The following is a 24,309-nucleotide window of genomic DNA, read 5'->3' as shown; positions in this document are numbered from 1 at the left end:
GCGCTCCCTCAGTACTGACCCTCCGACAGTGCAGCGCTCCCTCAGTACTGACCCTCCGACAGTGCAGCACTCCCTCAATAGTGACCCTCCGACAGGACTGCACTGGAGTCAGTCTGGAATATGGGCTCCTTTTGCCACCCAAACCTGATGTCAGGCTCTTCCAACTCCCAGTGAATTAGGAATCAGTGCATTTCTGCTCTGAATACTGGACACACACAGACTGTAAATGTAACTTTATTATAAAACAGAGATGACCACTGCAGTGGAGACAATCTCCCTGTCAGTGGTGACTCCACCATAGCTTCCTCCGATCTTGAGGAGATGTTGGAGGTTTTGTCCAGTACCATTTTTTGAGAAGTACCAACAGTAACAAAATGTAAACTCAAAGTTGGGGAGTGTGTAGAGACTGTGTTCTTAGCCACTTCCCAAGGACCTGTGCTTGGAGAGAGAGAGAGAGAGAGAGAGAGAGAGTCTGGGAAAGAGAGCGTGAGAGAGAAAGGGCGTGAGAGAGAGATTCTGAGAAAGAGAAAGTGTGAGAGAGAGAGAGACTGTGAGTGAGAGAGAGTGTGAGAGGGAGAGAGTGAGTGAGTGAGGGAGAGAGTGTGAGAGAGAGTGAGTGAGTGAGGAATAGAGTGAATAGAGAGACAGAGAGTGAGAGAGTGTGAGTGAGAGAGAGTGTGAGAGGGTGAGTGAGTGAGTGAGTGAGAGAGAGAGTGTGAGTGAGAGAGAGAGTGTGAGGGAGAGAGAGTGTGAGAGGGAGAGAGAGTGTGAGAGGGAGAGAGAGTGTGAGAGGGAGAGAGTGAGTGAGAGGGAGAGAGTGAGTGAGAGGGAGAGAGTGAGTGAGAAAGTGTGAGAGAGAGTGAGAGAGAGAGTGAGAGAGAGAGAGTGCGAGTGAGAGAGAGTGTGAGTGAGTGAGTGAGGGAGAGAGAGAGTGAGAGAGAGAGAGAGAGTGAGAGAGTGTGAGAGAGTGAGAGAGAGTGAGAGAGAGTGTGAGAGAGTGAGAGAGAGTGTGAGAGAGTGTGAGAGAGTGAGCGAGAGTGAGCGAGAGTGAGCGAGAGTGAGCGAGAGTGAGAGAGAGTGAGCGAGAGTGAGAGAGAGAGAGTGTGAGAGAGAGTGTGAGAGAGAGAGTGTGAGAGAGAGTGAGAGAGAGTGCTGAGCAGCATCACAATCTGGTAAAAAACCTAGAGTGATGTAAGTAAACAATGCCTGGGCTTCAGAAAGACAGGGAGAGAGCGAGGAATTGGATCACAGCCAGTATCCCCCCCATCCCTCCCTGTACAATTTGCCAGTGAGAGCCTCCACATACCATGTCAAGTTGACTGAGGGCTGTGGCTTTGTTGGCCTTGAACACAAGGCCCAGTCCGGGTGTGTGTTGACAGTGGGGACAGGACAAGGTGTCAGAAAGTGAACTACTTGTAAAGTGCTCGCTGCTCCCAGTTCGTGTCTGGATACCAGGAGCTGGTTGTGGAGCTGGAGTGAGTGAGGAACATTCAATCTGCCAGTCAGGGAGTGTCACGCAGGCCTCTCGGCCTATGAGCATGCGGAGAGGCCCATGTCTAGACTGGATTCAGTCTGTGTCAGATGAAAGTGGAGTCGAGTTGGCTGTTCTCCTGATGGTTGCGCGATCGAGCGGTGAAGAGCTGTTTGATCAGGGCCGACTTCTCCTGCTCCAGCTGGGTGATGCGATCGCTCTTGTTGCTCACCTCCTGAAACAAGACACTAGTTAGTTAGACCACGGCAAGTGTTTACCAGGTCGCCACGAGCACCTACCACCACCTCCATTGGCTGCTGAAATCCTCAGCCATGCCTTAGTTACCTCCAAACTCAACAATTCCAACACTGCACTGGCCACCCTTCCATCTTCCCCACTCCATAAACTTAACTCATCCAAGAAAGAAATGAGGAAATCATAGGCCTAAGTAGTCTAATGTCAGTTGTGGGGAAGCTACTGGAACTTTCCAGACCATTCCTTGATGTTCTCATTACCGAGTCTCATAATGGTATACCAGAATGCCAAGTCTACCGCAGCCCAGTCATACTGATAGATTCCTAAACTACCGGTCTTTTCATTATCCCTCCACTCTTCCGTCTCCAACACCCTCGACAGAAGAGCCTACTCCATTAGCGATAAGACACATCTGGAACAAGAACTGCAGCATATCAAGTTTACACTCCAATTCAATGAATTTCCTTCTCATAGGATCAACATGCGTCCATCTGTTACTCACACTGCAAGAACTACCTCAACCAAGACAAGAGCCAGCCTCCCATATATCGACTCCACCTCGCACAGACTATAACGCATACTCAAGTCAGCAGACATAGAAGTCCAACATAAGTCATCCAAGAAACTCCACTGTATTCTTCATACTCACAAAGACAAGAAACCATCTCGCAACAAACCAGGAATTTACAGCGTACCACGTGACTGTGGACTTGCCTACATTGGAGAAACAGGCGGCAGCCTACATGCTAGGTCAAGGAACATTAAGCCTGCTTCAAACACAGTGAATGGGACAAGGCAGCTATCTATCATCAAGCATGCTCAACTCAATAACCACTGCACTGAATGGTCCAATACCAAACTCATCTCATCCATTATGCACTGGCATACAAGACGTGTCAGGGAAGCGATAGAGATCTATCAACACCATACTGTTCCCCAAGACAGTGGGTGGGCCTACTCATCAGTGATATCTGGCCACTGCTAACCAGGAAACACATCACCGCCTGCTCTGCAGGTGACTTGCCCCAATAACAACATCCTGGGGGTTTCCATTGACCAGAAACTGAACTGGACCAGCCACATAAATACTGTAGCTACAAGAGCAGGTCACAGGCTCGGAATTCTGTGGTGAGTAACTCACTTCCTGACTCCCTGTCCACCATCTACAAGGCACAAGTCAGGAGTGTGATGGAATACTCTCCACTTGCCTGGACGGGTGCAGCTCCAACAACACTCAAGAAGCTCAACACCATCCAGGACAAAGCAGCCCGCTTGATTGGCATTCACTCCCTCCACCACCAATGCACAGTAGCAGCAGTGTGTACCATCTACAAGATGTACTGCAGCTACGCACAAAGCCTATTTCAACATCGCCTTCCAAATCTGTGACCTCTGCCACCTATAAGGACAAGGGCAGCAAATGCATGTGAACACCACCACCTGCAAGTTCCCTTCCAAGTCACACACCATCCTGACTTGGAACTATATCACCGTTCCTTCACTGTCGCTGGGACAAAATCCTGGAACTCCCTTCCTAACAGCACTGTGGGTGTACCTACCCCACATGGACTGCAGCGGTTCAAGAAGGCAGCTCACCACCACCTTCTCAAGGGCAATTAGGGATGGGCAATAAATGCTGGCCTGGCCAGTGATGCTCACATCATGAAAGAGTAAAAAAAAGCATGTCTCAACTTACCATGAGACACAACAGCAGACCAATCAGCAGCAAGAACAGTAGTATGTACCGACCTATCATGGAACACAATTAGCCAACCAATAGCAGCAAGAACATGCAATAACCTATCAGCAGTAAGATCCTGCCCACATTCCCATCCTCCACCACATATAAACCCACTGTTTCCACCCTTTCCAGTTATTCCTCCAGGCGATGGGTAGAGTATGCTGCCCGCTTTGGTCTGCCCAAAACCTGCTGGTCTTCCAGTGCAAGGAGTTCTCCACAACTGAGTATTGCAGTCAGGTATATTCCAAGTTCCAGGACTACGTGCTGAGGGACGCGCTAAAGCTTGGGGCAGCCGCTGCGGGGACAAACCACTGTGTAAGGTCCTCCCGCCATAGTGAACCAAGGGGCTGGAACCTGTGTAAAACCCCTCGGGCTTTATGCACCAAAATGTTTTTTACTATGGAATGCCAATGTACATTGCATTTAAAATGGAATGACAAAAATTGTGAGGCACTTCATGTATCGAAGAAATCTGATCTCTATTGTACTTTCCGAAGTATGAAATTGGAACTGTTTTGTAATGTACTTTTGCAGATTTTTATGAATAAAGTATATTTATGGACAAAAAAAAAAGAGGGGCCGGCCAATTCTTCCAAGAACCTTTTTTTCAAGGAAACAACTGCTCTTTTCACAGAAAATTCACATGGAGTAAAATGTCAAATCGTCTTGCTCAACATTACCACTCTCACCCATGAGAATCTTCAAACACCTTTATACTGGAATTGGTTATTCAGGACAGAGTGAGTGAGCATTTAGGTAAATATGAGCTGGTCAGGGAGAGCCAGCATGCATTTTTAAAGGGCAAGTCACGTCCAATGAACCTAGTTGAATTTTTTGAGGAGTTTTAACTAAAGTAGTCGATTGCAGAATCACAGAATTGTTACAGCACAGAGGGAAGCCATTCAGCCCATCATGTCTGCACTGGCTCTCCGAACGAGCAATTCACCTAATGCCATTTCCCCTGCCTTCTCCCCATAGCCCTGCACATTCTTCTTTTTCAGATAACAGTCTAATTCCCTTCTGAATGCCTCGACTGAACCTGCCTCCACCACACTCTCAGGCAGTGCATTCCAGATCCTAACCACTTACAGTGCGAAAAAAAATTTCCTCGTGTCACTTTTGCTTCTTTTGCCAATAACATTAAATCTGTGCCCTCTCTTTCCCGATCCTTTCAAGAGTGGGAACATTTTCTCCATATCTACTCTGTCTGACTCCAGAATGATATCAATGGTTTGGTTGAGTGGGCGGAAAAGTGGCAAATGGAATTCAGTCCAGAGAAGTGTGAGGTAGTGCATTTGGGGAGGGCAAACAAAGCAAGCAAATACACAATAAACAGGAGGATATTGAGCAGGGGTAGAAAAAGTGAGAGACCTTGGAGTGCAAGTCCACAGGTCCCTGAAGGTGGCAGGACAGGTAGATAGAGTGGTGAAGACGGCATGTGGAATGCTTTCCTTTATTGGCCAAGGTATAGAATACAAAAGTAGGGATGTAATGCTGGAACTGTATAAACGCTGGTTAGGCCACAGCTGGAGTATTGCATACAGTTCTGGTCACCACATTACAGGAAGGACATAATTGCTCTGGAGAGAGTACAGAAGAGATTTACAAGAATGTTACCAGGGCTTGAAAGTTGCAGCTATGAGGAAAGATTGTACAGGCTAGGGTTGTTTTCCCTAGAACAGAGGAGGATGAGGAGTGACTTAATTGAGGTGTTCAAAATTATGAGGGGCCGAAATAGAGTAGACAGGAAGGACCTGTTTCCCCTAGCGGAGAGGTCAATTACCAGGGGACACAGATTTAAGGTGATTGGTAGAAGGATTAGAGGGGATATGAGGAAAACTTTTTCACCCAGAGGTTGCTGGGTATCTGGAATTCACTGCCCAGATCAGTGGCGGAGGCAGAAAACCTCAACTCATTTAAAAGGTACCTGGACATGCACCTGAAGTGCTGTAACCTGCAAGGCTACAGACCAGGTGCTGAAAGGTGGGATAAGATAGTGGCTAGTTTGTTCGGCTGGCACGGACACAATGGACTGAATGGCCTCCTTGTGTGCTGTAATTTTTCTATGGTTCTATCCAGCCCCCTCATGATTTTGAATACCTCTATCACTGAGTGTGACGTGAACAGAGTGCTGGGAGTTCGGTGAGCTGAGAGAATCGCTTTCTAAAAATATAATTTTGTTTGTACTTAACATTTAATTGAAAGTTATTATTTAAATTCTAAAGTTTGTTCGGGGCATAAGCAGGGATATACAAGCTATCCACTGGGGTGCAGCAGTAGTTAGTTAATTAAGGAAACTAGCTTGAACTGATTTTTCTGTACATGGGGCTCAGTGAAGCTCTTCAGTTTCAGAACGAATAAATACAGGCCACTTGAACAGAGTGCTGGGAGTTCGGTGAGTTGGGGAAGGAGGTGCTCATTTGCTTTTTCTAACTTTTTCATCCTGTAGGATTTGGTTCTTATTCTACTATAGGGGAGGAAACAAGCTGTTTGGTGAGTACCTGGTAAGCACATAAGTAATATTCTATTCCTAAGGTTTAAAATAGTACAGGAACTGGTGGTAAGGTTAATAAAATATATAAAAAAGGAAAATAAATAATTGAATAAAATAATTAAGTAGTTTATTAAAGCACATGAAGGATGGCAGGACTGGTGATGTGTTTTGGCTACAGCATGTAGGAGCTCCTGGATGCCAGTGTGATCCGGGGCAAACACCTCTGCACTGAGTGTTGAAGCTTGAGGAGCTTCGGCACAGAGTCATTGATCTGGAGGCCGAGCTGCAGACACTGTGACACATCAGGGAGGGGGAAAGTTACCTGGACACTTTGTACCAGGAGGTGGTCACACCCCTTAGGATAGGGTCTTCTCAGCTGGTCAGTGGTCAGGGATAGGAGAGTGTGATCGCAGCTGAGACAGGTAAGGGGACCCAGAGGGCAGGAGTGCAGGAGCCTCAGACTTTGCGATTATCCAACAGGTTTGAGGTTCTTTCAGCTTGTTTGGATGAGAATGGGGGCTGCAGGGTGGATGAGCTAACTGACCATGGCACCATGGTACAGGAAGCCATTCAAGTGGGGGGAGCAAAAAGGAATGTAGTGGTAGTAGGGGACAGTACAGTGAGGGGGATTGACACTGTTCTCTGCAGCAAAGAGCGAGAGTTCAGACGGCTGTGTTGCCTGCCTGTTGCCAGGGTTCAGGATATCTGCTCAGGACTGGAGAGGAACGTACAGTGGGAGAGGGAGGATCCAGTGGTCATGGTCCACATAGGCAGGACAAGGAAGGAGGTACTGCATAGTCAGTATGAGGATCCAGGTGCCGAACTAAGAAACAGAACCTCAAAGGTAATAAACTCTGGATTATTACCTGAGCCGGGGTGGGCGGGGGTGCAGTTAGCTCAGTTGGCTAGACGGCTAGCGTGAATTGCAGGAAGACGCCAACGGGGTTCAATCCCCGTACCTACTGTGGTAATTCATGGAGTCCTGCCTCCTCGCCTTGCCCCACCCTTGAGGAGAGGTAACCCTCAAGCTATACATCACCAACTGTCTCTCTCTAATGGGCAGAGATGCCTATGGTCCTTTGGGACTATGGCTAGACCAATTACCTAAGCCACGTTCAAATTGGCGTGGTCAAATAAGGTTAGAGAAATGAATGCGCGGCTCTATAACTGGTGTGGTAGAAGTGGGTTCTGGTTTTTGGGGCACTGGCACTAGTACTGGGGAAAGTCAGGGCTGTACTGTTGGGATGGTCTACACCTGAACCGTGCTGAGACCGGTGTTCTAGAGAGTCGCATAACTAGAGAAGTAGCGAGGGTTTTAAACTAAATAGTGGGGGCAAGGGATCAAATTTGAGAAATCAAAGAGTATAGGCGAGGCAAGGGAGTAAGGTATTAATATGGGAAATGATAAATAGACTGTGACAGGAAGGGATAAAGAGCACAAATCTAAGAGTAAATCAGCAGGCAAGGATACATTTTACAAAAATAATAAAAGGACTAAACCAAGGGCTCTGTATCTGAATGCACATAGCATTCTAAACAAAAAAGATGAACTGATAGATCATACTTATTTGTTTCTATTCGCACTGATAGCCATTACAGAGACGTGGCTGCAGGATGACCTAGATTGGGACCTGAATATTGAAGAGTACATGACATTTAGGAAGGACAGGAAGCTAGGAAAAGGTGGAGGGGTGGCTCTGTTAATTAATGATGGTATTAGCGCAATAAAGAGGGATGACCCAAGTTCAGGAAACCAGGACGTAGAAGCAGTTTGGGTAGAGATGAAAAATTATGAAAGCAAGAAGTCGCTCATAGGAGTGGTGTACAGGCCCCCTAACTGTAACCACACGGTGGAAAAGAGTACAAAGGAAGAAATAATGAGAGCTTGAAAGAAAGGCATGACAATAATCAGGGGGGATTTTAATCTACATATGGACTGAAAAAATCAGATGGGCTGGTGAAGCTACAACCCAGGACTACTTGCATGCCAAACTGCATAAGCAGCATGCGATAGACAAAGCTAAGCGATCCCATAACCAATGGATCAGATCTAAGTTCTGCAGTCCTGCCACATACAGTCGTGAATGGTGGTGGACAATTAAACAACTAACTAGAGGAGGTGGTTCCACAAATATCCCCATCCTCAATGATGGGGGAGCCCAGAACATCAGTGCAAAAGATAAGGCAGAAGCATTTGCAACAATCTTCATCCAGAAGTGCCGAGTTGAAGATCCATCTCGGCCTCCTCCTGAAATCCCAGCATCACAGATGCCAGACTTCAGCCAATTCGATTCACTCCACGTGATATCAAGAAACGACTAAAGGTACTGGATACTGCAAAGGTCCTGACAATATTCCGGCCATAGTACTGAAGACCTGTGCTCCAGAACTTGCCGCACCCCTAGCCAAGCTGTTCCAGTATAGATACAACACTGGCATCTACCCGGCAATGTGGAAAATTGCCCAGGTATGTCCTGAAAACAAAAAGCAGGACAAGTCCAACCCGACCAATTACCACCCCATCAGTCTACTCTCAATCATCAGTAAAGTGATGGAAGGTGTCATCAACAGTGCCAGGAAGGATCTAAAGGGAGAGCTAAGAAGAGCGAGGAGAGGACACGAGAAGTCATTGGCGGATAGGATCAAGGAAAACCCTAAGGCTTTCTACAGGTATATCAGGAATAAAAGAATGACTAGAGTTAGATTAGGGCCAATCAAGGATAGTAGTGGGAAGTTGTGTGTGGAATCAGAGGAGATAGGGGAAGCGTTAAATGAATATTTTTCGTCAGTATTTACAGTAGAGAAAGAAAATGTTGTCGAGGAGAAAACTGAGATACAGACTACTAGGCTAGATGGGATTGAGGTTCACAAGGAGGAGGTGTTAGCAATTTTGGAAAGTGTGAAAATAGATAAGTCCCCTGGGCCAGATGGGATTTATCCTAGGATTCTCTGGGAAGCCAGGGAGGAGATTGCAGAGCTTTTGTCCTTGATCTTTATGTCGTCATTGTCGACAGGAATAGTGCCGGAAGACTGGAGGATAGCAAATGTTGTCCCCTTGTTCAAGAAGGGGAGTAGAGACAGCCCTGGTAATTATAGACCTGTGAGCCTTACTTCGGTTGTGGGTAAAATGTTGGAAAAGGTTATAAGAGATAGGATTTATAATCATCTTGAAAAGAATAAGTTCATTAGAGATAGTCAGCACGGTTTTGTGAAGGGTAGGTCGTGCCTCACAAACCTTATTGAGTTTTTCGAGAAGGTGACCAAACAGGTGGATGAGGGTAAAGCCGTGGATGTGGTCGATATGGATTTCAGTAAGGCGTTTGATAAGGTTCCCCACGGTAGGCTATTGCAGGAAATACGGAAATATGAGATTGAAGGTGATTTAGTGCTTTGGATCAGAAATTGGCTAGCTGAAAGAAGACAGAGGGTGGTGGTTGATGGCAAATGTTCAGCTTGGAGTTTAGTTACTAGTGGTGTACCGCAAGGATCTGTTTTGGGGCCACTGCTGTTTGTCATTTTTATAAATGACCTGGATGAGGGTGTAGAAGGGTGGGTTAGTAAATTTGCGGATGACACGAAGGTCGGTGGAGTTGTGGATAGTGCCGAAGGATGTTGTAGGTTACAGAGGGACATAGATAGGCTGCAGAGCTGGGCTGAGAGATGGCAAATGGAGTTTAATGCGGAAAAGTGTGAGGTGATTCACTTTGGAAGGAGTAACAGGAATGCAGAATACTGGGCTAATGGGAAGATTCTTGGTAGTGTAGATGAGCAGAGATCTTGGTGTCCAGGTACATAAATCCCTGAAAGTTGCCACCCAGGTTAATAGGGCTGTTAAGAAGGCATATGGTGTGTTAGCTTTTATTATAGGGGGATCGCGTTTCGGAGCCACGAGGTCATGCTGCAGCTGTACAAAACTCTGGTGCGGCCGCACCTGGAGTATTGCGTGCAGTTCTGGTCACCGCATTATAGGAAGGATGTGGAAGGTTTGGAAAGGATGCAGAGATTTACTAGGATGTTGCCTGGTATGGAGGGAAGGTCTTGTGAGGAAAGGCTGAGGGACTTGAGGTTGTTTTCGTTAGAGAGAAGGAGGAGGAGAGGTGACTTAATAAAGACATATAAGATAATCAGAGGGTTAGATAGGGTGGATAGTGAGAGTCTTTTTCCTCGGATGGTGATGGCAAACACGAGGGGACATAGCTTTAAGTTGAGGGGTGATATATAGGACAGATGTCAGAGGTAGTTTCTTTACTCAGAGAGTAGTAGGGACGTGGAACGCCCTGCCTGCAACAGTAGTAGACTCGCCAACTTTAAGGGCATTAAGTGGTCATTGGATAGACATATGGATGAAAATGGAATAGTGTAGGTCAGATGGTTTCACAGGTCGGCGCAACATCGAGGGCCGAAGGGCCTGTACTGCGCTGTAATGTTCTGTGTTCTGTGTGCCATCAAGCAGCACTTGCCTAGCAATAACCTGCTCAGTGATGCTTAGTTTGGGTTCCGACAGGGCCACTCAGCTCCTGACCTCATTACAGCCTTGGTTCAAACATGGACAAAACAGCTGAACTCAAGAGGTGAGATGAGAGTGACTGCCCTTGACATCAAGGCAGCATTTGACCGAGTATGGCATCAAGGAGCCCTCGCAAAACTGGAGTCAATGGGAATCAGGGGGAAAACTTTCTGCTGGTTGGAGTCATACCTAGCGCAAAGGAAGATGGTTGTGGTTGTTGGAGGTCAATCATCTGAGCTCCAGGACATCACTGCAGGAGTTCCTCAGGGTAGTGTCCTGGGCCCAACCATCTTCGGCTGCTTCATCAATGACCTTCCTTCAATCATAAGGTCAGAATTGGGGATGTTCGCTGATGATTGCACAATGTTCAGCACCTTTCGCAACTCCTCAGATACTGAAGCAGTCTGTATAGAAATGCAGCAAGACCTGGACAATATCTGGGCTTGGGCTGATAATTGGCAAGTAACATTCGCGCCACACAAGTGCCAGGCAATGACCATCTCCAACAAAAGAGAATCTAACCATCGCCCCTTGACATTCAATGGCATTACCATCACTGAATCCCCCGCTATCAACATCCTAGGGGCTACCATTGACCAGAAACTGAACTGGAGTAGTAATATAAATACCGTGGCTACAAGAGCAGGTCACAGGCTAGGAATCCTGCGGCGAGTAACTCACCTCCTGACTCCCCAAAGCCTGTCCACCATCTACAAGGCACAAGTCAGGAGTGTGATGGAATACTCTCCACTTGCCTGGATGGGTGCAGCTCCAACAACACTCAAGAAGCTCGACACCAACCAGAACAAAGCAGCCCACTTGATTGTTTGTGGATGGTGTGCCATTCATTCCCTCCACCACCGACGCACAGTGGCAGCAGTGTGTACCATCTACAAGATGCACTGCAGCAACGCACCAAGGCTCCTTCGACAGCACCTTCCAAACCCGCGACCTCTACCACCTCGAAGGACAAGAGCAGCAGATGCATGGGAACATCACCACCTGCAAGTTCCCATCCAAGTCACACACCATCCTGGCTTGGAACTATATCGCCGTTCCTTCACTGTCACTGGGTCAAAATCCTGGAACTTCCTTCCTAACAGCACTGTTGGTGTACCTACCCCACATGGACTGCAGCGGTTCAAGAAGGCAGCTCACCACCGCCTTCTCAAGGGCAATTAGGGATGGCAATAAATGCTGGCATAGCCAGTGACGCCCATATCCCATGAATGAATAAAAATAACGGTCTAGGTCATTAATACACATCAGAAAAATCAAGGGTCCCAATACTGATCCCTGGGGAACTCCACTACAAACCTTCCTCCAGCCCAACAAACATCCATTAATCACTACTTTGTTTCCTGTCACTCAGCCAATTCCGTATCCAAGTTGCTACCGTCCCTTTTATTCCATGAGCTACAAGTTTGCTCACAAGTCTGTTTTGCGGCACAGTATGATTTTTTTTATTCTTTCACAGGATGAGAGTGTTGCTGGCTAGGCCAGCATTTATTACCCATCGCTAATTGCCCTTCAGAAATGCCTTCTGGAAGTCCATACATACATGAACACCACTGCCCTCATCAACCCTCTCCGTTAGCTCCGCAAAAAACTCCAGCAAGTTAGTTAAACCTGATTTTCCCTGAACAAATCCGTGCTGCCTTTCCTTAATTAACCAGCATTTGTCCATGTGCCTATTCATCGTGTCCTGAATTATTTTTTCTGTATGATTCCCCACCACTGAAGTTAAACTGATTGGTTATAGTTGCTGGGCTTATCTTGACACCCTTCTTTGAACAAGGGTGTAACATTTACAATTCTCTAGTCGCCTGGCACCACCCCCAAGTCTAAGGAAGACTGAAAAATTAAGGCTAGTGCCTCCGCAGTTCCCACTCTCACTTCCCTCAGTATCCTTGGATGCATCTCATCCGGCCCTGGTGCCTTATCAATTTTAAGTACAGACAGCCTGTCTGATGCCGCCATCTTATCAATTTTATATCCTGTTAGTGTATTAATTACCTCCTCTTTCACCTTGGCCTGGGTAGCACCTTCTTCTTTAGTAAATCCAGATGCAAAGTATTCATAAGAGCATAAGTAATAGAGCAGGAGTAGGCCATTCGGCCCCTCAAGTCTGCTCCGCCATTCAATAAGATCATGGCTGATCTGCCCCAGACCTCAATTCCTCTTTCGTGCCAGCTCCTCATAGCCCTCAACTCCCCGATATTTCAAAAGTCTATCTACCTCCTCATTAAATACTTTCAGTGATCTAGCCTCCACAACTCTCTGGGGTAGAGAATTCCAGACATTCACTACCCTCTGAGAGAAGAAATTCCTTCACGTCTCAGTTTTAAATGAGTGTCCCCTTATTATGTAACTATGTCCCCAGTTCGAGATTCCCCCACTAATGGAAACATCTTCTCAACATCTACTCTGTCAAGCCCCCTCAGAATCATATATGTTTCAATAAGATGACCCGTCATTCTTCTAAACTCTAATGAATAAAGGCCTAACCTGTTTAGCCATTCTTGATAAGTTAACCCCTTCATCCCAGGAATTAGAGGCCTGCTTCCCGACCCGAACCCGACGGGACCCAAAGACATGTGTCGGCGGGTCGGGTCGGGCCCATCTTCTGGGGCCGGCTTTCGGGCTCGGGCCGAGTCCAGATCGAGTCAGTTCGGGTTGGGCTGGACACACACGGTAAGTGCTCTGCTGGTAAGTATTAAAAATAAAAATAAAAACTTACCTGAGCTGGGAGACCGGGACAAGACTGAGTCTGCGCAGTGAGTGAGTGACGTCACTATGACGTCTCGTGCATGCCCTGCAGTATTTTGCAGTGGCGGGTTCGGGTCGGGTCGGGCTTGGGGCAAAATCGGAGGGACTCGGGCCGGGTCCGCTGTGGTTCGGTCGGGTTCTCTACTACGAATCAGCTGAGTGAATCTCTTTTGAACTGCCTCCAATGCCAGTATATCCTTTCTTAAATACGGGGACCAAAACTGTACACAGTACTCCAGGTGCGGCCTCACCAACACCCTGTACAGTTGTAACAAGACTTCCCTATTTTTAAACTCCAGCCCCCTAGCAATAAAGGCCAAAATTCCATTTGCCTTCTTAATTACTTGCTGCACCTGCATGCTAACTTTTTGTGTTTCAGTCACAAGAACACTCAGATCTCTCTGTGCTGCACTTTTTTTGAAGTCTCTCTCTATTTAAATAACAGTCTGCCTTTTGATTCTTCCTACCAAAGTGCATGACCTCACATTATCCCACATTAAACTCCATCTGCCAAGTTTTGTCCCACTCGCTCAACCTATCTATATCCCCTTGCAGATTCCTTATGTCCTCATCACAACATGCCCTCCCACCTATTTTTGTATCGTCAGCAAGTTTGGATATATTACACTCTGCCCCCTCCTCCAAGTCATTAATATAGATAGTAAGTAATGAGGCCCTAGGACTGATCCTTGTGGCACTCCACTAGTTACGTCTTTCCAACCTGAAAAAGACCCATTAATCCCGACTCTCTGTCATCTGTAAATCATTTAGCATCTCAGCTAATCCCCCTACCTCTATGTGTAAATACCCCTTTCTGGTGCCTAATCAGCCCTACTCCTCCTTTTACCACCTTTTTGCTATTTATATGCCTATAGAAGACTTTGGGATTCCTTTTATGTTAGCTGCCAGTCTCTTCCTACTCTCTCTTTGCTTCTCTTATTTGCTTTTTCACTTCCCCTCTGATTCTTCTATATTCAGCCTGCTTCTCCATTGTATTATCCACCTGACATTTTCTTCTTCATCTTAATCTCTATCTCTTTCATCATCCAGGGAGCTCTGGATTTAATTGCCTACCTTTTCCCTTCAAGGGAATATACTTGACTGTGCTCGAACTATCTCTACTTTGAAGGTAGCCCATTGTTCAGCTACTGTTTTCCCTTCCAGCCTTTGATTCCAATTTATTCAGCCCAGATCCATTCATACCTCATTGAAGTTGGCTTCCCACCAGTAATTATTCTTACTCTAGATGAGGGAGAGTCTATGAATGTTAATTATATGGACTTCCAGAGAAGGCATTCTACAAGTTTCCAAACAAGAGACTGTTAACACAAGAGGGAATTAAAGGCAACCTATTTGGATAGCAGATAGGAGACAGAGAGTAGGGATAATGGTTATGTGCTCCTATTGGCAGTATGTGACAAGTGGTGTCCACTAGGAATCTACTGTGTCTGCAGCTTTTCACTGTATTTAACAATGACTCGGATGTGTGAATAGAGAGCCGTGCATCTAAGTTTGCTGCCAACACTACGTTAGGTGGCACAGTAAATAGTGTAGATGGAGCAGAAAGTTGCAAAGGAACATTGATAGATGAAGTGATTGGGAAAAACTGTAGGAGATGGAGTTCAATGTGGGAAAGTGTGAGCTCATCCAGGGAAGATAGAGCAGAGTATCTTCTAAATGGTGAGAAGCTCGGAATGTGGATGAGCCGAGATTTAGAGATCCAAGTGCAGAAATCACTGAAAGCAAGTGGACAGGTACAAAATATAATAAAAAGGATAATGGGTGTTAGCTTTCATCTCAATAGGGCTGGAATAGAAAGGGGAGGAAGTTATACTACAGCTGTACAGAGTTCTGGTTAGACCTCATCTGGAATATTGTGTTCAGTCCTGGGCACCACACCTTAGGAAGGAAATATCAGCCTCGGAGAGGGTGCAGTGTAGATTCACCGGAATGATACCTGGGCTAAAAGGCTAAATTATGAGGACAGGTTACACAGACTAAGCTATATCCCCTTGAATATAGAAAATTCAAACATGGTCTAATTGAGGTGTTTAAGATGATTGAAGGATTTGATAGGGTCGGTAGAGAGAGACTATTTCCTCTGGTGGGAGAGTCCAGAACAAGGGGGCAGAACCTTAAACTAGAGCTAGGCCGTTCAGGGATGATGTCAGGAAGTCACAGGTAGTGGAAATCTGGAATGCTCTCCTCAAAAAGACAGCGAGGCTGGGTGTCCATTGAAAACTTCGAAACTGAGATTGATAGATATTTGTTAAGTAAGGGTATGAAGGAGGTAAATGGCGTTAAGATGTCAATCAGCCACATTCTAATTGAATGACAGAACAGACTCAAGGGGTTGAACGGCTTCCTCCTGTTCCTATATCTGTTTCTTACCTTGGTTAGTTGTCGGTTTTGCTCTTTCAGCATATTGACCACCTGTGGATTGATCCCAAGGCCCAGAATGCTGCATTGGGTGGGAGGCTCACACCCATTCACTGCAGTGGACGATCGCACCAGTGTCTGTGAATTACAAGATCAGGAAACCAGTGTTTGAAAACACACTCAATAACAAGAATTACAGTCTGTATCTAATCTTCAGAGAGCACAGAAACCCATGCAGTGGGGATCACACACTAACTGGACATTCACACATCAAACTGTTTCCAAATTCACAGCAAGAAAAATGCTCATCAGACATAAGTAGCAGCAGGGAAGGACAGACTTCTTACCATCCATTGTCCATCTACACTGTCCCATCAAACTCTCCCAGGGCAGGTACAGCACGGGGTTAAATACAGTGTAAAGCTCCGTCTACACTGTCCCCTCCGTCCAATGCATCATGAGAAAAAAGAGGAACTTCTAATCAAGTGTATCTTAATCACAAACAAAGAAGAACAATATTTCTATTGTCACCCAGTCACTCAGCAGCCGTCTAACTGAGGCTGGCAATTTACTCCCAACTGAAGGCTGGATTTGTGCCCTCCGCCCCTATCTACAGGGAACGGGATTAAACTGAATGAACTAACTTGCAATTATATAGCATCTTTTACAACTTCAGGAAGTTCCAAAGTGTTCTACAGGCAATGAAGTATTTTTCAAGTGTAGTCACTTGTGTAATGTAGGAAACAGCAGCCAATTTGCGCACAGCAACATCCCACGAACAGTAATGTGATAATGACCAGATATTTTGTTTACAGGATGTTGATTGATGGATAAATATTGGCCAGGACACCAGGAAGATCATTCAGGTTCTTCAAATAGTGCCATGGGATCTTTTAAATCCACCCGAGAAGGCAGACTGGGCCTTGGTTTAACATCTCATCCGAAAGACAATGCAATCTCGTTACACGCAGGCTGTCAGACACTTACACTCACACAGTCTCTGCTTGGTTAGATTCCTGGTCACAGAGATGATATACCTGTGCCTGGCCCTCTACCCACACAGTCTCCAGGCACCTACACAGCTGAGTACTCAGTGCAACGTGGGAACATGGCACTTTCAGATGTGCGCAGTGATTCCCGGGCTCAAACACTCAGAAAAACATTAGGGTCTGAGTCCCACTGTGGGTTGAGAATGACCGTTGACTGTGCAGGGAAAGTATCTGAGTCCCACATATGAAATGGTGGCCCACACAACACACAGCTTACTGACAACAGCTCTCAGTGATGGAAGGGTCGGCACCGTTATGATGCCTGTAGTAGTCAAATAGTCAATCACCACTCATCACCTATACTCGCAGACCAAGGATGGTCAGGTAGGAGAGGTGCACGCCGTGGAACCCAGACCCCAGTTAGCCTCAGCACCCTGGGGAGGAGAGGGGTCAATACGTTGGGAAAAGGCAGCAAGTTTTGCTGTCATACAGATTCAGTCAATGCACAGAAGTTCTGGGGAATATTTCGTAAAATTTGATTCCATTCAGTAACAGAGCACATTCAGATCTTACAAAGTTCCAGGCAATGACGAGCAAGAGAGAGCAGGAAGAGGGAGGCAGGAGAATGTGTGTGGGGTGGGGGTGGGGGGCAGGAGAACGGGGGGGGGGGGGCAGGGGCAAGAGAACGGAGGGGTGCCAAGAAAACGGGGAGGGGCCGCGAGGGATCGGGTGGGGCGCAAGGGAACGGATGGGGGGGGGGGGGGGGCAAGGGGGGCAAGGGAACGAGGGGGGAAAAGAGAACGAGGGGGGCAAAGAGAACGAGGGGGGCAAAGAGAACGAGGGGGGCAAAGAGAACGAGGGGGGCAAAGAGAACGAGGGGGGCAAAGAGAGTGTAGAATAATTCACTGGTGCAAACCTTGGCAGAGCAGGAAATTAGGTCAGCAAGGCAGCGCCTCACTTCCTGCAGTTTGGACAGTAGCTGGTCCAGTCGTACCGAGTTTACTTCAACAGCTTTGCCCTGTAGGGAGGAGAGGAAATACGATCACATCTCCACATTATTTGCCCTCAATCCATCCCACTACAGTCAGCCCTTCTCAAACAAACAGCACCATCAGTCTGTAATGACATTCCCACTCATCTCACACTGACAATAAGAAAATCAGTAACCGAACAAACCCTCAATGACCAGCACTTACTCCCTCGCTTGGGGAAACAAACACAGTGCTAGCAATGAGCCACTACATCAAACACTCCCAGGGGAGGTATAGATGGGTTAGATACAGAGTAAAGCTCCCTCTACACTGTCCCATCAAACACTCCCAGGACAGAATTGTAAAAGGCAGATCATGTTGAATAATCTATTTTTTGATGAAGCAACAATGTCGATGAAGGGAATGCAATGGATGTTGTCTATATGGATTTTAAGAAAGTGTTTGACAAAGTACCACATAAAAGGCTGGTTAACAAAATTGAGGCTCATGGAATAGGAGGGTCAGTGTCAGCTTGGATAAAAAAATTGGCCTAAGGACAGAAAACAGAGTTGTGATAAATGGTTGTTGTGGACATGGGTGTTCCCCTAAGTCCAGTGCTGGGATCATTAATCTTTTTTATGTATGTGTGTATATATATATATATATATATATATAAATATAAATGACTTGGATATTGGAATACAGAGTAAAATTTCAAAATTTGCCAATGCTCCCAAACTTGGAGGAGTAGTAAACAATGAGGATGATATTAATCCACTGCAAGAGGACATAGATAGACTAGCAGAATGGGCAGACACGTGGCATACAGAATTTAATACAGAGAAGGGTGAGGTGATGCATTGTGGCAGAAGGGATGGGGAGCGGCAATATAGACTTATTAGCAGGCACTCAGGGACCTGGGGTTCATGTGCATCGATCTTTGAAGGTGGCAGTACATGTTGGGAGAGAATTTAGAAAAGCATATGGGATCTTGGGCTTCATAAGCATAGCATTGAGTACAAAAGCAGGGAAGTTATGCTGAACCTTTATGAAGTTCTGGTTAGGCCCCAACTAGAGTATTGAGTCCAGTTCTGGTCGCCACACTTTTGATAGGATGGGTAGGTCCTCAACAGGGTGCAGAGGAGAATGGTTCCAGGGATGAGGGAATTAGCTATAAGGTTAGGTCGGAGAAGCTGGGGTTGTTCTCCTTACAACAATGGAGATTGAGGGGATATTTGACAGGTACACAAGATCATGACAAATTTAGATAAAGCCGTTCCCATTGGCTGATGATACAAGAATTACTGACACAGATTTAAGGATTTGGGCAAGAGGAGAAGTGGAGAAAAGCTTTTTTTTAATGCAGCGTGTGGTAATGACCTGGAACTTGCTGCCTGTGAGGGTGGTGGAAGAGGAGGTGATCAATGATTTCAAAAGGAAATTGGATGGGCACTTGAGGGAAATAAACTTGCAGGGCTATGGGGATAGAGCTGGGAATGGGACTGACTGGATTGCTCTACAGAGAGCTGGCATGGACTCAATGGGATGAATGGCCTCATTCTGTGCCGCAATGACTATGACTCTACATACTAATGAGACACCAGGGATGAATAAAGACATAAGGAAAAATTTAAGGTAAGGAAGGAGACATACACGAAGCACATGGAAAGCAGGGGAGAGCATGACAAGGGACAATACAAAGAGATTCGGAGAAAAGTCAAAAAACTATTAGGAAGGTAAAAATGAACTACAAAATTAAAACATCAAGGAACAGAAAACAAAATAGTAAAATATTCTTCAAGCATACCAATTTTTTTTTAAAAATCAGGAAGGGAATATGGCCACCAAGGGATGGACAGGATAAAAATCACAGGTAGCAATTGCAAAATGGCAGGAATATTAAATAATTAATTTGCTTCGGCGTTTATCAGGGAGATGGATCAAGTGGGCATGACATCAGAAGATGAGATTAGAACTGAAGGCAAATTATTAACCTGGTTTGGAAATTGGCCGAGTGGCAGGAGACAGAGAGGCGGGATAATGGGCAAATATTCTAATTGGTAGGATATGACTAGTGATATACTTTGGACCCAAATTGGTTAGAACAGGGTAATTTCTAAATGGTGAAAAGCTGGAACGAGTGGCGGTCTGTAGAGACCTGGGGATCCAGGTTCATGGATTAAAATGTCATAAATAGGTACAGAAAATATCCAAAAAAGGCTAATGGAATGCTGGCCTTGATATCTGGAGGACTAGAATACAAGAGGGTAGAAGACATACTTCAGTTACACAAAAACCTGGTTAAAACACACCTGGAGTACTGTGAGCAGTTCTGGGCACCACACCTTAGGAAGGATACATTGGCCTTGAAAGGAGTGCAGTGTAGATTTACCAGAATGATACCTGGACTCTAAGGGTTAAATTACGAGGAGAGATTACACAAACTGGGGTTGTATTCCCTGGAATTTGGAATGTTAAAGGTGATTTGATCAACGTTTTCAAATCTAGTTGAAGTGAATAGTATCATACATTTAAGGGGAGGCTAGATAAGCATATGAGGGACAAGGGAGTAGAGGGTTAGGCCGATTGAGTTAGATGAGGAAGGATGGGAGGAGGATCAAGTGGAGCATAAACACCAGTATGGACTGGTTGGGCCGAATGGCCTGCTTCTGTGAGTTATATCCTATGTAATTTGATGCTTTTTTTTAAATTTATGAAGAAACTGACAACTGTAAACCAACATAATTAGAAAACAGTTCTGTATAATCTTCTGAAGTCATTTTCAGCTATTTCAAATCGAGTTACTCACAGTTGGTGGACAAGACACTCTGGTTAAAACTGATTTGTTTTTTGATAACCCCATTTTCAATTGTATTAATCAAACTGCACCAAGTTACCACTCTTAAACATATCACAGAATATTTTTAAATCAAAACTTTTTTTTCAAATCTTTTCTGAAACACTGCCCTAGTTCATGGCAGATTTTGTATCTGACGATATGCAAATGAATTTGAGCAGAAACCCGAGGATAAAAAACTTCTCAAAATCTAGCACAATTTGCTGATTGTGTCCAAAGAGGAGAATCTACTGAAGAAGTTTATACAAACAGGGAACGTGCCAAGGGTTTGTTCTGGTGGTGAGATCTACTCCAGTGGCTGGTCTTTGCTCAGCACAGAGGTCTGCCCCTCCCAGGACCCACTCACACTGCCAGCAGGTGATTTGCTGATGCTCTTCTGGCGCTCCTGAATTGCCTGGATCTGTTGGATGTACCAGTCGCGGGCGCAATCAACCATCTCCAGACCCTGTAGCAAGGCATCCTTCTCCTGCTCCAGGTCCTTCATACACTTGAGCTGCAGACGCATAAAAACACTGTCAGCATGACAAACCGGCCAATTGCAGCACAGCCAAGGAACCAGATCACGACCAACCAATCACAGCAGAGATGGTATCACAAACCGACCAATCACAGCACAGCCAGGAGCTGTACCACAGGCCAACCAATCGCAGCACATCCCAAGAACCATACCAGTAACCAATCACAGCAGAGACCGTATCACAAACCAGCCAATCACAGCAGAGTTCAGGAAATGGCCTGCAGGGGTGTTCAAGGAGTTGCTAAACTATCAGACTTATCCAACATCGGATGAGCAGGATTTCCTCCAATTAAATATTGGGAAAACTGAAGCCGTTGTTTTCAGTCCCTGCTCCAACCTCCATTCCCAAGCTACCGACTCCATCCCTCGACCTGGCAACAGCCTGTTCACAACCTTGATGTCACATTTGACCCCAAAATGAGTGTCTGACCTCATATTCATGCTATCACTAAGACCGCCTATTTCCACCTCCGTAACATCGGCCAACATCGCCTCCGTCTCAGCTCATCTGCTGCTGAAACCCTCATTCATGCCTTCGTTACCTCTAGACTTGACTATTCCAACGCACTCCTGGCTGGTCTCCCACATTCTACCCTCTGTAAACTTGAGGTTATCCTAAACTCTGCTGCCTGTGTCTTAACTCACACAAAGTCCTGTTCCCCAATCATCCCTGTGCTCACTGACCTACGTTGGCTCCCGGTCAAGTAATGTCTTAATTTTAAAATTCACAATCTTGTTTTCAAATCCCTCCATGGCCTCACCTCTCCCTATCTCTGTAATCTCCTCCAGCTCCACAACCAGCCAAGATACCTGCGTTCCTCTAATTCTGGCCCTTTGGGCATTCCTGATTTTAGTCGCTCCATGATCAGTGGCTGTGCCTCCAGTTGCCGCGACCACAAGCTCTGGAGTTCCCTCCCTACACCTCTCCGCCTCGCTTTCCTCCTTAAAACCCAAGTCTTCAACCAAGCTTTGGTCATTTGACCCAGTATCTCCTTTTGTGGCTCGGTGTCATACTTTGTTTTATAATGCTCCTGTGAACTGCCATGGAACCTTTTAGTATATAAGAGATGTTATAGAAATATAAGTTGCTGAATAAAATATCTATCAATTCTGTGACAGAGGGGACTGAATGAATGAACAAAAACACTTACATTTCTATAGCACCTTTCACATTCTCAGGATGTCCCAAAATCTTTCACAACCAATGAAGTATTTCTGAAGTATAGGCCACTGTTGTAATGGAAATGCAGCAGCCAATGCAGCTGAGATACCCGGGCCTAGACTCCCTCCGCCACTCGCCCCAGAACGCCGCCCCCTCACCCTCTCCCAACACTCACACACATGCACCCCCATCGGTACATGGTGGCCTCAGCACAGCTGCCAGCTGTGACTTACCGTGCCATAGTCAACCCCGCTGGTTATGGTGTGACGCCGGAGCTCGCCACGGTCCCGCCCTTGTCGCCGGCCATATGCTATTCCGCTGCAGGTGGTCTCACTTTGGCAGCGGGCCATGTGCCTCCCTTCTGCAGGGGGAGGAAAGAGGATTAATAGAAACCGTCGCAGCCGAGGTGCTAAGACTCTGTGCCCCCTCCCCCATTGGGCTGCCGTGGGTCATGATGTCAGACACCCCCACTCTCGACAGTTAGCAGGTGCATGGGGAGCAACTGAGCAACACAGAACAGCTCCTGGGCTCAGCAGTGGGGGTGGGGGAGGGGGGGGGTGGGGGAGGGGAGGGGCGGGGAGGGTGGTGCTGTACAAACTGGTGTTAGCGACTTATTCCTGCTCCCGATGACTATCCAGTGAGGCGAGGGCAGAATCAGGCTCTCACTCAATTGTGATGCCCCTGCAGCCAAATAGGACAAAGTTCAAAACAAGTATATTCATAGAAAGCAAAAAAGGGGATGTTCGAAAGGATAGAGTTTGATGGTAAACAGATTAAAAATAAACTTAAAAGGGAGGCACACAATGAAGTGAGGACTTGCAATACTTTGGATAATTAGGGGAATGTACAAAATAGTCGGGAGGTGAATAAGGAGATTAGACAGCCCAGAAGGGAATATAAGAAAGGACAACAAATAATGTAAAAGGAAACAATGACAGCTTTTAAAAGCATCTAAAAGTAAGAGAATTGTTAAAGAGAGGATAGGATGGGAGTGGTCTAAGTGTGCAGGACGAAGGTGGAAATATTATTATTTTGCTTTTTTGTTTTACAGATAATGGTTGGCATGTTTGCATTTGGGGGTTCTTACAGGAGTGTGAATGTCAGTTAACTACAGGACAATATGGAACAACTGTTAGCGATAACTGGAGGAAACTGGAGGGCGGCGCAGTGGTTAGCACCGCAGCCTCACAGCTCCAGTGACCTGGGTTCAATTCTGGGTACTGCCTGTATGGAGTTTGCAAGTTCTCCCTGTGTTTGCGTGGGTTTCCTCCGGATGCTCCGGTTTCCTCCCACATGCCAAAGACTTGCAGGTTGATAGGCAAATTGGCCATTAGCAATTGCCCCTAGTGTAGGTAGGTGGTAGGGAAATATAGGGACAGGTGGGGATGTGGTAGGAATATGGGATTAGTGTAGCATTAGTATAAATGGGTGGTTGATGGTCGGCACAGACTCAGTAGGCCGAAGAGCCTGTTTCAGTGCCGTATCTCTAAACTGAAAGGAATTTTTTGACACCTGCACTCAGAGAAGTCAGAGGGGACACAGCAGAGGCTCCAGTCAGAATTTTTCAATTGTTGAAAACGCAGTGTGGCGTGGGCTGAAAAGTATCCTGTGTAACACCCTGTTGAAGGTGAAAGCGAGAGAGAGATGAGAGAGAGAGACTGGGCAATGGCAGACTAGTTAGTCCAAGGTTGGCTCTGGGCAAAATCAGAATTCATAATTCAAGATAAAACAAGTGAGCATTTCAAAAGGCACAGATTAATCAAGGACAGCCAGCTGGATTGTTAAATTCAAGTCAAGCTCGACAAATTTAATGGTTTGTTAAAGAAGTGAGCAACTGGATAAATAAAGGGCTTGCAGTAGATCTGCAGTGTATGCATTGTCAGAAAGTATCTCAAAGTATTGTATGTAAGGAAATGAAGCAGGATGGAGAGAAAGTTGATTGACAGACAAACAAAGGGTTAATAGGTGCTGTGCAGGCTGGAGAGAAGTTGGATGTGGTGTACCCCAGGATCAGTGCTGGGTGCACCTTTGCTCTCGTGTTTGGAGGTCGTTTGGGCTTAGTATAGGGAACACAACCTTGTTCTGATAAAAGGTTAACTCTGTTTCTCTCTCCACAGATGCTGCCAGACCTGCTGAGTATTTCCGGCACTTACTGTTTTTATTTCAGATTTCCAGCATCCGCAGTATTTTGCTTTTA

General features: G+C 46.1%; 1 protein-coding gene across 1 annotated transcript in view; it reads right to left on the bottom strand.

Moving 5' to 3' along the window:
• Window positions 1-311: 311 nt before the first annotated feature.
• Window positions 312-24,309, bottom strand: part of LOC137363824 (suppressor APC domain-containing protein 2-like) — a 58,210-nt gene continuing 34,212 nt past the window's right edge. Inside the window, exons 3-7 of the mRNA XM_068027383.1 lie at window positions 22,346-22,473; window positions 20,780-20,926; window positions 17,522-17,623; window positions 15,629-15,754; window positions 312-1,706 (exon numbers count right to left, since the gene is read on the bottom strand). Of these exons, the coding sequence (XP_067883484.1) occupies window positions 1,578-1,706; window positions 15,629-15,754; window positions 17,522-17,623; window positions 20,780-20,926; window positions 22,346-22,473 (632 nt within the window). The 3' untranslated portion in view covers window positions 312-1,577. The remainder of the gene's footprint in view (window positions 1,707-15,628; window positions 15,755-17,521; window positions 17,624-20,779; window positions 20,927-22,345; window positions 22,474-24,309) is intronic.

This window comes from Heterodontus francisci, unplaced genomic scaffold, assembly GCF_036365525.1.
Source record: "Heterodontus francisci isolate sHetFra1 unplaced genomic scaffold, sHetFra1.hap1 HAP1_SCAFFOLD_1092, whole genome shotgun sequence".
NCBI classification, from domain to species: domain Eukaryota; kingdom Metazoa; phylum Chordata; class Chondrichthyes; order Heterodontiformes; family Heterodontidae; genus Heterodontus; species Heterodontus francisci.
The sequence above is the reverse complement of the archived record's forward strand: the minus strand, read 5'-3'. Positions and strand labels throughout refer to the sequence as shown.